At 46.3% G+C, this 16,691-nt stretch overlaps 1 protein-coding gene across 3 annotated transcripts in view; it reads right to left on the bottom strand.

The window, feature by feature from the left end:
* Positions 1 to 1,937: 1,937 nt before the first annotated feature.
* The window catches only part of PGBD1 (piggyBac transposable element derived 1), a 33,783-nt gene continuing 19,029 nt past the window's right edge, over positions 1,938 to 16,691 (bottom strand). Inside the window, exons 4-6 of one of the 3 annotated variants that reach the window (XM_039257558.1) lie at positions 6,903 to 6,999; positions 3,988 to 4,095; positions 3,559 to 3,614 (exon numbers count right to left, since the gene is read on the bottom strand). In XM_039257558.1, the coding sequence (XP_039113489.1) occupies positions 4,080 to 4,095; positions 6,903 to 6,999 (113 nt within the window). In that variant the 3' untranslated portion in view covers positions 3,559 to 3,614; positions 3,988 to 4,079. Of the gene's footprint in view, positions 3,615 to 3,987; positions 4,096 to 6,902; positions 7,000 to 16,691 lie in introns of those variants that run through there. The other 2 variants (XM_039257556.1, XM_039257557.1) reach the window with 2 other exon arrangements.

The following is a 16,691-nucleotide window of genomic DNA, read 5'->3' as shown; positions in this document are numbered from 1 at the left end:
GTGGGGAGAAAGAAACTGAACACTGACCAGGCAGAGAGACTAAAAGGCTTAATTCAGAGAGAGAAAAAGAATATGGCAGGAGATGAAGAGGGGAAAGGAAAACAACAACAACAACAACCCACGAAAATAATGTTACCCTGAGAAACTATATAGTCTGATTATTTCAGAAAGAAAGAAAGGAATGATGGAGATGTAGAAAGATACATCAAGAGAATGGATTATATATGCCTGTTTCAGCAAACGTATAACCAGAATAAACAGTCTAGAGAAGGGGACAGATAAGGGAGAATATACCTGAATAGCAAGAATTGATCTAGAGTTAATCACGGCAACGTGTCAGTGCTGATTTTGGGAGAGGGGCTGTTTCCAAAGCATCTATCTGGGCTCCAGTAACAAAGTAGCTACCCAGCACCGATGGGCGTAATTTGGAGTAGGTGGGTCTTGCCTCCACTGTGGGTCCCTCCAGCCGCTCCCTGAGGCCCCGCCTTGGTGGCTGTGGGGAGAAAAACGGCAACCACCCAGTCCCTTCTCAAACCAGGTGTCCCAAAACACTCCTGATCTCACTGTGCTGCAGGCGCAGCCAAGGTGGGCTATGTACTATGTCCGACACCCAGTGGCGTTTCAAGCTCTTACTCCCTGAGCATTAATGATAACGCCCAAAATGTAATCCTGCAAGCTGGGGCACTTCCTAGCAAGGTCCCAGCAGGAGACCGAGCAAAGGACCGGTTGGTTCCTCCTGATGCCCACTGCGTTGCTTGGTACTATCTATCCCAGAGGGAGCTTCTGGGACCCAGGCCACTTCCAAGCAGGGGAGCAATTCCTCCTCGTCCCAACTGCATGCCTTGCGTACCGTGTATCCTGGAGGGAATTTCTGGGGCACCCAGCCCAAAGAAAGCTCCACAGTTAGAGATGGGATCTCTCTCAGAAAGCCCTGCAGTTAGATATGGGATGATAGGATCCCTCTCTGTCCCAGGCTGAGGTTATTCTCTTCTCTAAGGACAGCTCTACAATTCCCCAGCAGCTGTTCCTCTTCCCTTTGTTTCTCCCCAGAAGGGGCTCCCGTGCCTCCGTGCCCCGCCCTGTTTTTATCTTCCCCAGTTCACAATCACGCACCTATGAAGCTGTCTTCTTAGTGGACTTCATCTCTTTTCCTCCCAGACTCTTGCGGTTTAAAGTCCTTTGGCTTCAGCCCTTCTTTATTTGAGAGATGCAGGTGGGAAGTGCGGAACTCCCTACTTCTCTGCCGTCTTGCCCTCTCCCAAAAGACAGATTTGCACTGCAAGCCAGTCTGCTGCCCAGTGGGCTCTAGCAGCCGTGGCTGAGCTCGGTTCAGCCAGAGAGAGCTTGGCCCTTGTCGTCTGGTACGCTCCCCACTGCGACAGGCAAAAGGATGAGTCCAATGGGTGGCAGCTGGGCCTGGGCGGCAGGAGAACTCGGGGCGCTCTGCTCTCCGGTGACCCGCCTCCTCCTGGCCACTCTGCAGCAGCTGCCCTGCCTTGATTTTCAACTGTAGATTCAGCACCAGTCTGGTTACTATGACACTGCCCACATCTACAAAAGAACTCCACAAAGAATTAGGCACAACTCCTTCTTTCAATGCACAAGTTAATCCAACAAATTATTTCCCACATGTCTCACACCAAAATTTGTCATAGAAAAAAGTGTAGCACTCGAGGTCAATATTTTTATAATTTTAAAAATTACAAAGGCCCTAGATGTCTGCCTTTTTAAAATGTAAGGGGCGCCGGAGTGGCTCAGTTAGTTAAGCGTCCAACTTCTGCTCAGGTCATGATCTCATGGTTCGTAGGTTCAAGCCCCGTGTTGAGCTCTGTGCTGATAGCTAGCTCAGAGCCCGGAGCCTGCTTTCTGAGTTCTGAGCCTGGGTTCTGTATCTCCCTCTCTCTCTGACCTTACCTGCTCATGCTCTCTCTCTCTCTCAGAAATAAAAATTAAATTTTAAATGTTAATAATTTCATTACATATATCAGGTTTGCTTTAAAGGTACACTCTGATATATACCTGATTTTTTTGTCATGTTAATATTCGCACTGTGCTCATTTTATCTGGGTTAATCTGATAGATTAGCATTGTTCTCCAAGTAGAAATGTGCAACATATCTCCGAAAATCCAAGAGGTCTAGAGAGGTATCTGGGTTACAGGCTCTGTGTAACTGCCATGCATTGTTCATGGCTACATCAATTATGTAACTGACCAAAATTGAGTACCATTTTTTGCTTCTTATTCTCACTCTGTATTTGGAAATGATTTCATCCATTTTGACTACACCTTCCCTGCATTCATCATACAATTTCACTATCGATGGTTGAGCTCCCTGACAGATCTCCTCATCATCGGCAGAACTCCGCTCACTGGTTGGTTCTATGCCTACAGCATTGGAGCACAGACTGATGATGCCATCACCATGCCAACGACACAGAATTATCTCCTCATTTTCTTCAACTTGGAAATCGAAATACCCCTTCTTCATTTTTTTCATATGTTCTGCATTCATAAGGGGACATTTTTCAGTCCTCTTCTCGCGAATTGTTCCTGTTGCTCTCACTCCTTTCTTCTTCAAGGCTGACACCAATTTGACACTTGTAAAGAAGCTGTCAAAACACAGGTGATAGGGATACTGGCCTCTCTCTAAAAGAACATCAGCAAAATGCATCACTAGATTTCCACCTAAATCAAGATCCTTATCCACCATCACAGGTGGTTCTTCTTGATGGGGCTCAAACCAAACCAGATAACCCTGTGTGGTTGTGCCACACCAAATTTTATAGCCAATTCTGATAGGTTTCCCATTCAGGAATTGGTCACTATCAAAACATTCACACATTGTCTTATCAAAACAATAGTATTCTTCAAGGGGAGCATATAGGAGGAAATTTCTATTCATTTGCTTTATGAGAGGCCTCAATTTTGTAAACTTATCTTTTTGATCTAGGCGGCTGTTATCTGCAAAATGTAGATATGAGAAAATCAATTCAAATCTGTCCCTTCTAATTGCATCCCTAACCAGGTTCTGGTCTGTATCGGAGATTTCCCAATACATTCCCCTTCTGGGACGCCTCACGAATCCACTCAAAAGCAAGATGCCAAACAGACACCTTATTTCCTGAACTGTGACTTCCAAGTTGACATTTTTCTGAGATGCATAATTATTGGTTTCATTGACAATCAAGTTGAAAGTTTCATCATCAAAAAATAATTCAAAGAGTTCTACTGGGTTCAACTTTTCACTCTTGAGATTCAAAAGTCCAGAATCCAGTGCTGACCAGCTAGGAAAGTTGGGTTTAAGGTCTCTTTTGGTCCAATTCTTCTCTGGGATATTTGATATCTTTAGCCTTTTTGGAGTAGGGTGGGCCTCAGGCTTGTTCTCTTCTTCCACATCTGAGTCACCAGAAAATGCAAGGCCTTGGAGTAGTTCACTCACTCGAGCTTTGTCCTTTTTTCTCCCTTTTCGGGTAATGTCTCCTGCAGCATATTCCAAGGAGGAGATGTGCATCCGGGCCCACAAGTCGCCTGGGTGCCGGTCCTTCAGGGTGTTCATATGTACGACTGTCCTGTCAGTACGGACAGAAGTACAAGGTGGATGGGGCACACAATCTCTGGAAATGAAAAAATAACCGTATTATAAAAATCCTTTGTCTTCCCATGACATGGTGGATCTGATGATACCTAAGTATTACATGGAGCCTACCCCCTTCTCACTCCTAGGACCTAACACTGCTGGCCTCTCCCCCGCCCCCTCTCAAGACCAGGGGCTTGAGTCTGAAAGGAGGAACCGGGCATCTTAGTGCAGTGCCTCCCTGTCTGCAGGAGCATGTGCCAGACATCCCATGTTCCTTTCTGCCCCACGCCGGAAGTCAGCCGTGCCCCTCTGCTTTGGGCCTTCCTTGTCCAACTGAGCTTCCATCAGAAACGAAGCTGATGTCTTCCAGAATCCTTTTATCCTGTAGCTTTTATCAGTTGGTTCTGTACCTGGACAAGGAAGGAGGTTATTTACTGGGCTCCTTCACACCTCTCCTAGGATTTCTGAACATGGAAGGATTTGGCCTTTCCTAGCTCTACATTCATCTGGTGGACACTCTGCTCTGGGGAGGAACTTAGAAGAAATTCAAACTTCCTATCTTTGAACTGATTTTTATGGGGTTTCAAGGAAGCAAGCTAAGGTTACCAAGATCAAAAGTCTAACTGTCCTACTGGTAAGCAGTCTAGTTCTGAAAGACATAAGGAGAGAACAGCAGTGAAGGGAAAAGAATTCACACTACATGTAGTGACTCATTTCCTTAACGCCTTTATCACCTGGGGTGTCTCTAGCGTGCTTGTCTGGCCCATTCAACACACCACCCATTCGAGGTTCCCGAACACTCGGTCCCCGTTGTGATGCTGAATCTTTACCCTCCCGTCTCACCAGCTCCTCCCTTCCCTCCCCCCTTGCGGACCTCACCACCCGTCCCCAGAGCCCCCCTCCAGCCAGGATCATCAACCCCCTGCCGCGGTGCGTCCTGCGGCGCCCCCACTGGTTCTTCTCAGCCCGCACCCCAGAGCGAGCAGGGCCGCAGAAGCCACACAACTAGGGACACTGACACTGCTTCCCTCCTGCCCCTTTCTCCCGTTCCTCACACTCCACGTCTTCATGTTTCCTACTCCAAAGAGGACTCGTGATTTCTGCAGTAGAAACGTGCTCCTTGAGAGGGTCTGCCTTCCGTGGCTCCAGTAACTCCTAGCTCCTCCTGGTCTTCTCCAACCTTGTCTGGGCACAGGCACAATCACTCCACTGCCTCCCTCCTATCTGCTCTGCATCTAGCAAGTTCCTGCCTGGGGCCTGAGTCTTGTTTCAGAGGTCAGCGCCCTGGGATGCCTCCTCCAGCCCCCAGACCCCAGCAGGCGCCTCCCCACACTCACAGCGCAGGCACTTGGTCCCGCTACACTGTGGTTCTGTCTGCTTTGTGATTCCTCATGGGACCCACTGCAGGCAGGGTCTCTGTCACACAGGCCTCTAAATACAAGTGACAAAATGCTTCCTGAATGAGTAGAAGGAAGGAAAAATAATATCTAAGTTGGAAACTTCTAAAGATGTGCCTGGAAAACAGTCTTTTCAACCAAACTCTTGACCTACCAGTTCATCACAGAATCTCTGAGCAGTTCTTGATCCGTCTTCTCTGTCTAGTTCACTTTGGCCCATGACATGCAGAGAAAGCTTCCCTAGTCATCTGCTCCATTTCAGTGGCAGACTCGGGGACTTCCCTGCCAATGCCCCTTGCCCTTTAGCCAGTCAGAAGCCCTGTTCTGGGCGAAGCAGTGTGTCCAGGTAAAGGCACGAATTGGTCTAAGCCAGGCATGGCGGTCTCATTCCCCAGCCTCTCTCACACTCAGAGGTGGTTGTAGAAGTCCATTTCTGCCAGTGAGAAATGGGGGGAGACCTTGGCCTTCTTGGTGCCAGGAACAAACAAGGGTAGAGATGCCCTTCTACCTCCTTTCTGCACTTGGAGCTGCAGGGACCATCATGGTCATGGGTTGAGAAACCAGCACACTAAGGATGGTAGAACAAGAGACCAAGAGCCTGAACCCTGAAAATGAGCACTGAGTAATGACAAATGCTGGAGACAGTGAGCCTTCTACAGAGCTGAGCACAGGTGGTGTTCTTTTCAGAGGTCAAGTCAGCAGTACTGAGCTAACCTTCAACTCAGCATTCTGTTCCTAGGTGTTTGTCCCAAAGAAGTTCTCACACAAGGGGCACACAGAGGCTGTTCCCTGCAGCAATGTCCCTGCTGCTGGGGACCTGGAGGCAGCTGGGTGACCATCTGGGGAAGCAGACAGGCCACGGATGTACCTCACAGATGGTATGTGGCAGCTGCAGGTAAAGGAGCAGATAAATGTAGATAGGTCCTAAAATGTTATGGTGAGTGACAGAATGTTCACAATACTATTTAAAATAGTCACATCAAATAAAAGTACATATTTTATATAAACAAATATTGATAACAGGTATACATTATGGCTCTAAACGGTGGAAGAAGGAAGGGGAGTAGTGTGAAAAAGAGGTACAGGAAGTGGGAGTGTGTGGCTGGGTGGGGGAGACACTGATTCAGGTTTCTCTTCACTGATGTTAAAGGTCTGACAGGCACAACATATTCCTATTTTGCAGTTAGAATTATGTCACAAAACATTTTTAGTGGAACTTGGCTCAGACCTCAAAAGCATTATGAAAAACTTCATTTCTCTCAAGCTTTAAGACACTTCCATTTTCACGAAGACTTAGCCCCGTTTCCCTGAGATGAACAAGTGTCCCCCCACCGCCCACCCCATGCTTCAAGCTAATTATCGCATGCTGTCTCCTTTCTCCTCTTTGCTCATCTCTGAGGCATCGTGGCCTCACCCAAATCTAACCCTCTGCCTTCGATCAGGTCCCTCTCTCTGCTTTAGGAATATCTGTGCTACATATTCCTTCCTTCCACACTAGGGCTTATTAAGTACCTCCCACTCTCTCTAATTTCTGCTTCATCACCTACTTTCCTGGTAGTTCTTGGTCAGGACTCTCCGAACGCTCTTTCTTTCCTCACTGCCATGGCAGCCCTCACTCTTGTCTGAATTTTCTTCCTTTTCTGGATTTTCTTCTCAGTGGCTCCACAAAGACAGAAAGGAACCCAGGGAAGGGTGACCAGGCAGGGTAAACAGAGTCACAGGATTCTTGAGGCAGCTGTGCACCAACTGAAGGTTTTATATAATGAGGACACTGACCGGTCCCCTTCCTGGCCCAGGGCCCCCCACGATCACAGTGATTCCCTTCCTGTAGTCTTCCAGGGAAGCAGCTTTGACCGACCGGGTTCTCTGCTCATTCCAATTTGTTCTCACAGCTGCAGGACTGATTCCACTTAAACACGGACACTCACCTGCTGGGTACTCCTGAGGCCTCAGCACCTTGCTCCACTTCTTCAGAAGTTTCTTGTTTTGCATTAAACAATCCATCTTTACTCACAACTTCTTCAGCTAAAAATAAGAATTTAAATGTTGTCATCTGCTGCATGGGTCCCCAGCCCCCCAATTCAATATCTAGAGGAGGGAATAGGATATGCAAATTAAAATAATCATCAAGTACCCCAGGAGTGCCCTCACCACCAGCGCTACGAAGGGTGGCACAGTATGGGAAGGTGATAAACATCAGTTAGCTGCGGAGAGGGCCTAACAAGGCAAAACCTATTTAAGGAAAATTATACATGGACAATAGTATTCTCAGAGTGAAGAGAACTTCCTCTGATATAAAGAAGGGCTCAAGCAGAGGAGTTGTGGGACTTCCAGACAAAAAGAGCTGTCTGAAGACCACAATTATGTGGAACCCTTTATCGGGAAGAAAACAGGAAGCAAAGCGGGAGTCGTGAGGGATGAGCAAAGAAGATAATAAGAATCAAGCCTACAGGAGGGGAAGGGGAGCTGATGGTCTGGAGGGAAGGTGAGCTCACCAGACCCATGTCAGAGCTAATGATGGGAAAGAGGAGCAGCCAGGAGCTGTCCTTATGTATCAGACTGAAGTCTGTAACCTTCTGAGCTGAGTTCCTGTAGAGGCTCCTGTGAGCCAGACTCGGAGGTGGCCACTCTGGGAAAAAGGCAAGGGACAGCCTCTTGGGGTCTTGCATGTGGTAAGGGCGGGGGTCCAGTTGTGAAGGGTGTGGCATTCCACACCGTGGACCAGTGGTACCAACCCCTTGGCAGGGTCACACGCTCTCTGAAGGCAGAGATGAGGACCATTGTTGCCTCTCTCGTGCGCTGTGATGGTCGGCAGAGTGTTCTCTGGCTGGTAGATCCCTTGTTCCAATTTCTGCCTTCAAAGTATAAGGACACTAGTCACCAGAGCTGGGGCCACCCAGATCCAGTACAACCTCATATTCACTTGCTTACATCTGGAGAGCCTTTCAAAAACAGACCACGTTCGTAGGTACCTACAGTTAAGGATTCAGTTGATCTTTCAGGAGGACATAGTTCAAACCAAACAGTCAATTATATTGATTTAAAAACAAGTAAGTTTTACTTTCTATATATTTCATAAAAATAAAATATTAAGAATAGAAGGTTCTCGGCTGGACAGGACTAAGAACCAACTTAAAGCCACAGACAAGAACCAAGGGAGGAGAGGACAGTTTTGAGAAAACTGATGTAGCAACTAGGAAAATGAACGACTGAGAGATTAAGGAAAAACAAAAAGTGTCATTTGTGGTAATAGGAAGTTTTGCCCTGGACAGAATTTCTGTCACCATTCTAACTGTTAGGTCTGGACAGAACACCAAGAATATAAAGGACTGCGAGGAGGAACCCTGGCTTGGGCTGCAGAGAGAAAGCAGAGATCTCCCAAAAGATAAAACATCGGGCACTGAGCCTCCAACGAGTGGAGGCACCGTCTGAAACCAAGCGTCTCACTGCCCTTTCTGCCTCTCATGCTTCAGATGTGGGTGTGTCTCCTACACACGGTATAGAACGAGGCTTCAGCCAGTCATGGACACAAGCTCCCTGCACGAGGCATGTGTGGTCTGCTCTTGTCACAGGAGGGAGGGAGGGAGGCAGAGGGCTGGTGAGCCTGAGAAGCTCCCACGCGTGAGGACTGTGAGCCCTGAAGAAAGAGGGCTGCTACCACGTTCCCATGAGCTGGGCCCCTGCTCACAGGGGACCTGGCTGAGTCCTTGCCTCAGGCTGGACCCTGGGCAGCAGCCTGTGGGGGAAGAGACAGGACAGCCTTGACGAGTGCCCTTTGTGCGTGGGGGGTGGGGGTGGGGGTGGGGGGGTGGGTCCATCCTGCACAGCTGATGTGGATTAAACATCCACCACAGCTGTCTCTGCTCAGGATCCTACAATTCTAAAACTCAGGGTCTCTCACCCACACAACTGGGTGTTTATGAACCCTTCAAGTGCTCTGCAGTGATGTGCTTCCACATATCAGATGGGAGGAGGGGAGAAAGAAGCTAGTGCTCAAGGAGAAATAAAGCAGAGAACAGAGATAGAAGGCCAGGGAGAAACAGGAAAGTAGAAAAGAGGAAGAGTGGGGGCACAGGGGGCTCCACGGGAAATACAGACCTGACACACACATTAGACTTGAGGTAAAAAGTGCAGGGAATCTGCCACCGAGGGATCTACTGATCCCAGAAGGACCAACAATAACTGGGACCCCTGGGTGGCTCAGTCAGTTACGTGTCCAACTCTTGGTTTTGGCGCAGGACGTAGTACCCAGCCCCGGGCCAGGCTCTGTGCTGGCGTGGAACCTGCTTGAAATTATCCCTCTGCCACCTCTCTTACTCTCTCAAAAGTAAAAGATCAACAATAGTAAGAATGACTGCACGATGCCTGGCACTGTCCTGGTACTTAGATTATGTCCAACTCTCAAAACAATCCCAGACTCCAGATTATCATCTCCATTTGTCCTCGACAGATTCAGGGGGATCGGAGTGAGGTGCGGAAGTACACAGAAGTGACTTCAGGAAGGTGGCAGACGAGAAGGACCGTAAGTGCAACTGGTCCCATGGATACAACTAGATAACATCTACTTCAGTGTAGATAACCCAGAAAATGACGCAAAGACTGGCAGAAGAGGCTCTCCGTAACTAAAGGTAGAGAAGAGGCCACATATGAGGGTAGGAAGGGTGGAGATGCAGTCAGGAAGCAAACTGACCCCTGAGAACAGTCTGTGGGAGGGAGGGACGCGGTGGGCACCGAGAGGGGAGAGAAACAGGCCTCCACATCAGGGAGCCCCCAGGGGGAAGAACTTTGAAAACAAGAGGGGCCGAATTTCCCAAGTTCATGCAATCAGCAGTGCTCAACACATGGAACATTAAAAATTAGCTGCCTAGCTCTGGGAGAGGAGGGAGGGCAAAAGAAAACAGAGTCCCCACCCCAAAGAGATCGCAGAAGCAGCAATCAGAAAAATGCCTGCAGTGCATGAGAGGGGGCTATGTTTACCCTTCTGAGTGTGTGCTCAAGGGGCACATACTCCCAGGGATGGTGGGGGGAGGGGGCCTGGGAAGCTCCATTTCCATCTCCCGGGCCCCAGCCTAGATATAAGAACATGTGCAGGAACCAGTGTAGTGCGGTATCACACCTAGTATGATGACAGCAAGCCCAACCCCACCTTCCATAGCTGCACCCCCACCTGCACAGCACCTGCGCGACCTTGGCACCCCGTATCTCGCCTACAGAGTCAGGACTCTCCTATCCAGCCTTCTGGCAGGAGCTTTCTAAAGGGGCCCCGGCCCCCCCCCTTTAGCCAACCTACCCAAAAGTTGCTAACCCCAGCACCCTGACCTTGTGTTCTCCTGCAGCAACCCCCCCAATCCGCCATTGGCCAGAGCCATCCAAAGCACTGCTACAGACCTGGCCGTGTGCAGGCAGCCCAAACAGGAGCCGGCATCACTCCAAAGTGACTTCTGCCCCAAGGAGAGGGGAAGGTAACAGAAACAAAAATGAACTTAAAAACAAAACAAAACACCTCTAAGTATATACCCATTGATAAACTTTGACTATAAAAGGAATAAATGCTCCAATCAGAACACAGTGATGGAATGGATTAAAAAAAGCAAGACCCATCTATCTACGTGCTGCCTACAAGAGACTCACTTCAGACCTAAAGTCACCTGGAGAGTGTAAGTGAAAAGATGTAAAAGCAAATAGAGATAAAAAGAAAAGTGGGTAGCAACACTTATACAGACAAAATATACTTGAAAACAAAGATTAACAAGAGACAAAGGATATTCCACAAGAAGAGGATAATCCTAACAAGATCTATCCATTACAAAGCTTTATGCACCCAACATGGGCACCCAAATATACAGAATAGTTGACAACAAACATACAGAAACTAAACAACAGTCCTACAATAACAAGGAACTTTAACACCCCACTTACATCAATGAACAGATCATCCAAACAATCAACAAGGAAACAGCGGCTTTGAAAGACACACTGGACCAGATGGACTTAACAGATACACCTTCTTTCCCAGTGTACGTGGCACATTCTACAGAATGGAGTACACATCAGACAAGTCTCACAAATTAAAGACATAAGTCATACTATGCATCCTTTCCAACAACAGTGCCAAGAAACTAGAAATAAACCACAAAAAAAAATATGGAAGGAACACAACTACATGGAGACTAAATAACATGCAACTACAAAATAAACAGCTCAACCAAGAAATCAAAGAAGAAATTTAAGAATACATAGAGGAAAATGAAAATTTAAAAACAACAATGCAAAATCTTTGGGGTGTACCATAAGCAGTTAAACTTATTGCTAGAGAAAACTTTCTAGCAATACAGGTCTAAATCAAGAAGCAAAACAAAAACAAAACCCGAAACCAGAAGGAAGGAAATCATAAAGATTAGAGCAGAAGTAAACAACGTAGAAACTGAAAAACATCAATGAAATGAGGAGCTTGATCTCTGATAAAGTCAATACAATTGATAAACCTTTAGTGAGACTGACAGAGAGGAGAGGACTCAAAATCAGAAATGAAAGAGGAAAAAGAACCACAGAAGGATTATAACTATAAAAGAATTACGAAAATTCAATACCAACAAATTTGACAGTATAGAAGAAATGTATAACTTCCTAGAAACATATAACCTCCCAAAACTGAATCAGGAAGAAATGGAAAATTTGGATAGATGGGCGCTTGGTTGGGTCAGTTGGAGGGGCATGCAACTCTTGACCTCAGGGTTGTGAGTTCAAGCCCCACATGGGGTGTAGACAGGAAGGAAGGGAAGAAATCTGAACAGATTACCAGCAATGAAATCGAATCAGTTAATTAAAAATGTCCCAACACACAAAAGTCAAGGATCAAATGGCTTCATAGGTGAGTTCTACCAAACATTTACATAAGAGTTAACACCTATTCTTCTCAAACAGTTCCAAAAAATAGAAAAGGAAGTAAAGCTTCCAAATTCATTCTATGAGGCCAGCATTACCCTGATACCAAAACCAGATAAAGACACTACCAAAAAAGAAAACTACAGGCCAATATCTCTGATGAACACAGACACAAAAATACTCAACAAAGTATTAGCAAACCAAATCCAAGAATACGTTAAAATAATACTGCACCATGATCAAGTGGGATTTATTCCTTGGATGCAAGGGTGGTTTGATATTTGCAAATCAATCAACATGAGATCTCACATCAACAAAAGAAAGGATAAAAACCGTATCATTTCAATAAATGCAGAAAAAATATTTGACAAAGTAAAATAACCATTCATGATACAAACCCTCAACAAAGCAGGTTTAGAGGGAACATCTCAACATAAGAGACCATATATGAAAAACCCACAGGTGACATCACAATAGGGAAAACATGACAGCCTTTCCCCTAAGGTCAGGAACAAGACAAGAATTTCTACTCTCACTCCTTTTATTCAACATAGCACCGGAAGTCCTAGCTATAGCAATCAGAACAGAAAAAAGGCATCCAAATTGGCAAGAAAGAATGAAAACTATATGCAGATGCCATGACACTATATACAGAAAACCCAAAAGACACTGCTAGAAAACTAGGAGAACTGATAAATGAATTCAGTAAGGTTAAAGGATACAAAATCAATATACAGAAATCCACTGCATTTCTAAACACTTAAAGTAGCAGAAAGAAAATTTAAGAAAACAGTCCCATTTACAATTACACCATAAATAATGAAATCCCTAGGAACAAATTCAACCAACAACGTGAACGACCTGTACTCTGTAGCCTGGACTAACGGGGAAAGCAGCTCACCAACTACAGTAGGGCACACGCAACACACAGAAGACACCCCTGAGGTGCCAGGTTCTGGTAAACGGGTCACTGCATGCAGGGCATTACAGGTCCTCTTCATTAGGCCATTGCTTTCAAGAGCAGGAGACACAGCTGACCTTCCTAACAGACAGAAAGAGACAAAATAAGGAGAGGAATATAACCCAAATGCAAGAATAGGACAAAATCACAGACCAAAGAGAAATGAAGATAAGAAAATACATGGGGTGCCTGGGTGGCTCAGTCGGTAAGCGTCTGACTTCGACTCAGGTCATGATCTCACAGTTCGTGGGTTTGAGCCCTGCGTTAGGCTCTGTGTTGACAATTAACTCAGAGCCTGGAGCCTATTTTAGATTCTGTGTCTCCCCCTCTCTCTGACCCTCCCCCGCTCATGCTGTCTCTCTCTCTCTCTCAGAAATTTAAAAAAAAAACCAAAACCACACATTAAAAAAAAAAGTAAATACATGAGAGGGGCACATGGGTGACTCAGTTTGACCTCATTCAGGTCATGATCTATGGCTCATGAATTTGAATCCCACATGGAGTCTCTGCTGTCAGCACAGAGGCCCCTTCAAATCCACTGTCCCCCTCTCTGGCCCTCCCCCGCTTACAGTCTCTGTCTCTCTCGGGATGAATAAACAAACATTAATGAAAGAAACACACACTAAATGGAATGAATTGTAGACTACAGGAATCAGCAACATGGAAGGCAGAGTAATGGAAAGTAATCGAGCTAAGCAAGTAAGAAAAAAAATGATACAAAATGAAATCAGACTTAGCAAAGTCAGTGACGCCACCAAGCAAAGTAACATTCACATTATAGGGATCCTATAAGGAGAAGAGACAGAGAAGAGGGAAGAAAATTTGACAAAATAATAGCTGCAAATTTCCTAAATGTAGGGAAGGAAACAGAAATCCAGATCAAGGAGGCAAGAGATCCCCACCAAAATCTCAACCCAAGGAGGTCCACACCAAGACACACAGTAATTATAACAGCAAAAGGTCATAAGGGGAATTTTGAAAGCAGCAAGAGGGTCAGGTGGGAAGATGACACAGGAGAAGGGCCTTACACTCACCTCACTCCACGTGTATAATTTCCTGGGTTGTATACACTGATGTGAATATTACCTGAAGACTGACAAAACAAACTCACAACTAAGGACAGAGAAGAGACCTCGCTGAAGAAGGCAAGAAGGTAAGGATTCGGTTTGGGAGAGAAACAGACCAGACCATGGCCATCTGTGGTGGGGAGGGAGCTGGTGGTAAGAAGGGCAAAAACAGGCTTTTACAACGGGGAGCCCACAAAGGGGAGGGCAAGTTCCCATAACATTTGCCTTTTTTTTTTTTTTATGTTTATTTATTTTTGGGAGAGAAAGATGGAGAGTGAGCCGGGGAGGAGCAGAGAGAGGGAGAGACAGAATCTGAAGCAGGTTCCAGGCTCTGACCTGCCAGCACAGAGCCCAACATGGGGCTTGAACCCACAAGGTATGAGATCATGACCTGAGGTAGAGGCTCAACTGACTAAGCCACCCAGGAGCCCCAACATTTGCCTTTGAAAGGGAGAGGGGCTGAGTTTCTTGAGTTCTTACAACCAGTGAGACTTACAGCCTGGAATTTTTTTTTTTTATTTTTTAAATGTTTTATTTATTTCTGAGAGAGAGAGAGACAGCATGAGCAGGGGAGGGTCAGAGAGAGGGAGACACAGAATCAGAAGCATTACAGCCTGGAATTTTAAAAACTGGAGGCTCAGTTCTGGGAGAGCCCGAAGGTATTAGGAAGAGGAGTCCTGCCCTTAAAGAGGCAGCGTGACAAACAGCCCATCCGGGTACGGCGTGGAACCACCATTTTGAAAAACGCCAGGGGCAGAGAGGAGAGTGGTTTGCTCATCTCAGAACACGGCGTGGAGAGACAGGGATCATGGGACACTCCTCCAGGAACAAAGGGGCTGGCAGGTGTCATTTACCTTCCTCACCCCCAGCATAAACATCAGCCGCCGGGGGAGCCAACTCAGCTCCAACACTCCTCACCTGCTTCCTTACAGCAAGCTCCCACCCCCGCGCTTCGCAGGGCTACCCTTCCCCGTCCTGCTCACCTTAGTCTCTGCACCCAAGCTCCCTGGACAACTGACAGCACATCTCCTGACTGTACATTTTGTAGGACCTCAGTTCCGGCAGTGGCCAGGGCAGGTCTCCTTTCACAAACACGCCTCGCTCCTGCTAGGGACCAAACACTGCCCACGACAGGAAAAAGAAGTTCCGTAGACAACTGGCCTCAAGGAAAATCAGGCCAAGATTGAAGAGCAGAACACACAAAACACACATAGGAAACACTCCCTGAAGTGCCAGGCCTAGTTACAGGGGACACTGACTTGCAGGGCGCTATGAAGAGCGGCCTCTTCACAAGGCTGTTATTGTCATGAGCAAGAGAAATGGCTAACTGTCCTAACACACAGAAACACACACAGAGAACTGGAAACAGTAAGAGAGAGAAATACGTCTCAAATCAAAGAACAAGGCCAACCTATAGCAAGAGAACCAAATGAAATGGATACAAGCAATACACCTAATAGAAAAATCTAAATTAATGATCATACAGATGTTCACTGAACTTGAAAAAAGAGTGGAGGACATCAGTGAGACCTTTAACAGAGAGTTAAAAAAAGAACCAATCAGAGATCAAGAACACAATTCATGAAATTAAAAATACACTTGAAGGAATAAACAGCAGGCTAGTTGAAGCACAGGAATGAATTAATGACCTGGGAGACAGAATAATGGAAAGTAACCAAGCTGGGGAAAGGAGAAGAAAGCATATTATGCAAATTAGGAAGCCTTAAGGAACTCAGTGATTCCACTAAGCATAACATTCATATTATAGGGATTTCAGAAGAAGAGATAGAAAGGGAGGGAGAGCCACTTGGGTGGTTCAGTCGGTTGAGCATCCAACTCTTGATTGCAGCTTAGGTCATGATCTCAACGTTTGTAGAGCTGACCCCTGTGTCAGGCTCTGCTGACAGTAGAGAGCCTGCTTGGGATTCTCTGTCTCTGCCCCTTCCTTTCCCCTACTCATGCTCTCTCTTAAAATAAACATTCAAAAAAAGAAGGAAGGAGAAAATTTATTTGAAAAATAACAGAGGTGTCTTGGTGGCTCAGTTGGTTAAACGTGCAACTCTTGATTTTGACTCAGATCCTGATCTCACAGTCATGGAATAAAGCCCCACACTGGGCTCCATGCTGGGCATGGAGCCTCCTTGGGATTCTCTCCCTAACCCTCTGCCGCTCCCCTACTCATTCTTTCAAAAAAAAGCTGAAAACTTCTAATTTGGAAAAGGAAACCTATCCAAATCCAGGAGGCACAGAGATCCTCCCAAAAATTCAACCCAAGGAGGTCCACACCAAGACATATCGTAATTAAAATAGAAAAAAGTAGTGACAAAGAAAAAAATCTTAAAAGCAGCAAAAGAAGAGAGTTACATACAAGGGAAACCCCATAAGACTATCAGCAGATTTGGGGCACCTGGGTGGCTTAGTCGGTTAAGCGTCCGACTTTCGCTTAGGTCATGATCTCGCGGTTCGTGGGTTCGAGCCCCGCGTCGGGCTCTGTGCTGACTGCCAGCTCAGAGCCTGGAGCCTGTTTCGGAGTCTGTGTCTCCCTCTCTCTCTGACCCTCCCCTGCTCATGCTGTCTCTCTCTCTCTCCTAGAAATAAATAAAAATATAAAAAAAAAAAAAAAAAAAGACTATCAGCAGATTTTTCAGCAGAAACTTAGCAGGCCAGAGGCAATTGCAGGATATTCAAAGGGAAAAATCTTCAGCCAAGAAAACCCTACCAGTGAGGCTATCATTGAGAATATAAGGAGGGATACAGAATTTCTCACAAACAAAAACTAAAGGAGTTCATGACCACTAAAAAAA

The sequence above is a fragment of the Hyaena hyaena genome, unplaced genomic scaffold (genome assembly GCF_003009895.1).
Source record: "Hyaena hyaena isolate Hyena2069 unplaced genomic scaffold, ASM300989v1 scaffold_637, whole genome shotgun sequence".
Classification (NCBI taxonomy): Eukaryota; Metazoa; Chordata; class Mammalia; order Carnivora; family Hyaenidae; genus Hyaena; species Hyaena hyaena.
The sequence above is the reverse complement of the archived record's forward strand: the minus strand, read 5'-3'. Positions and strand labels throughout refer to the sequence as shown.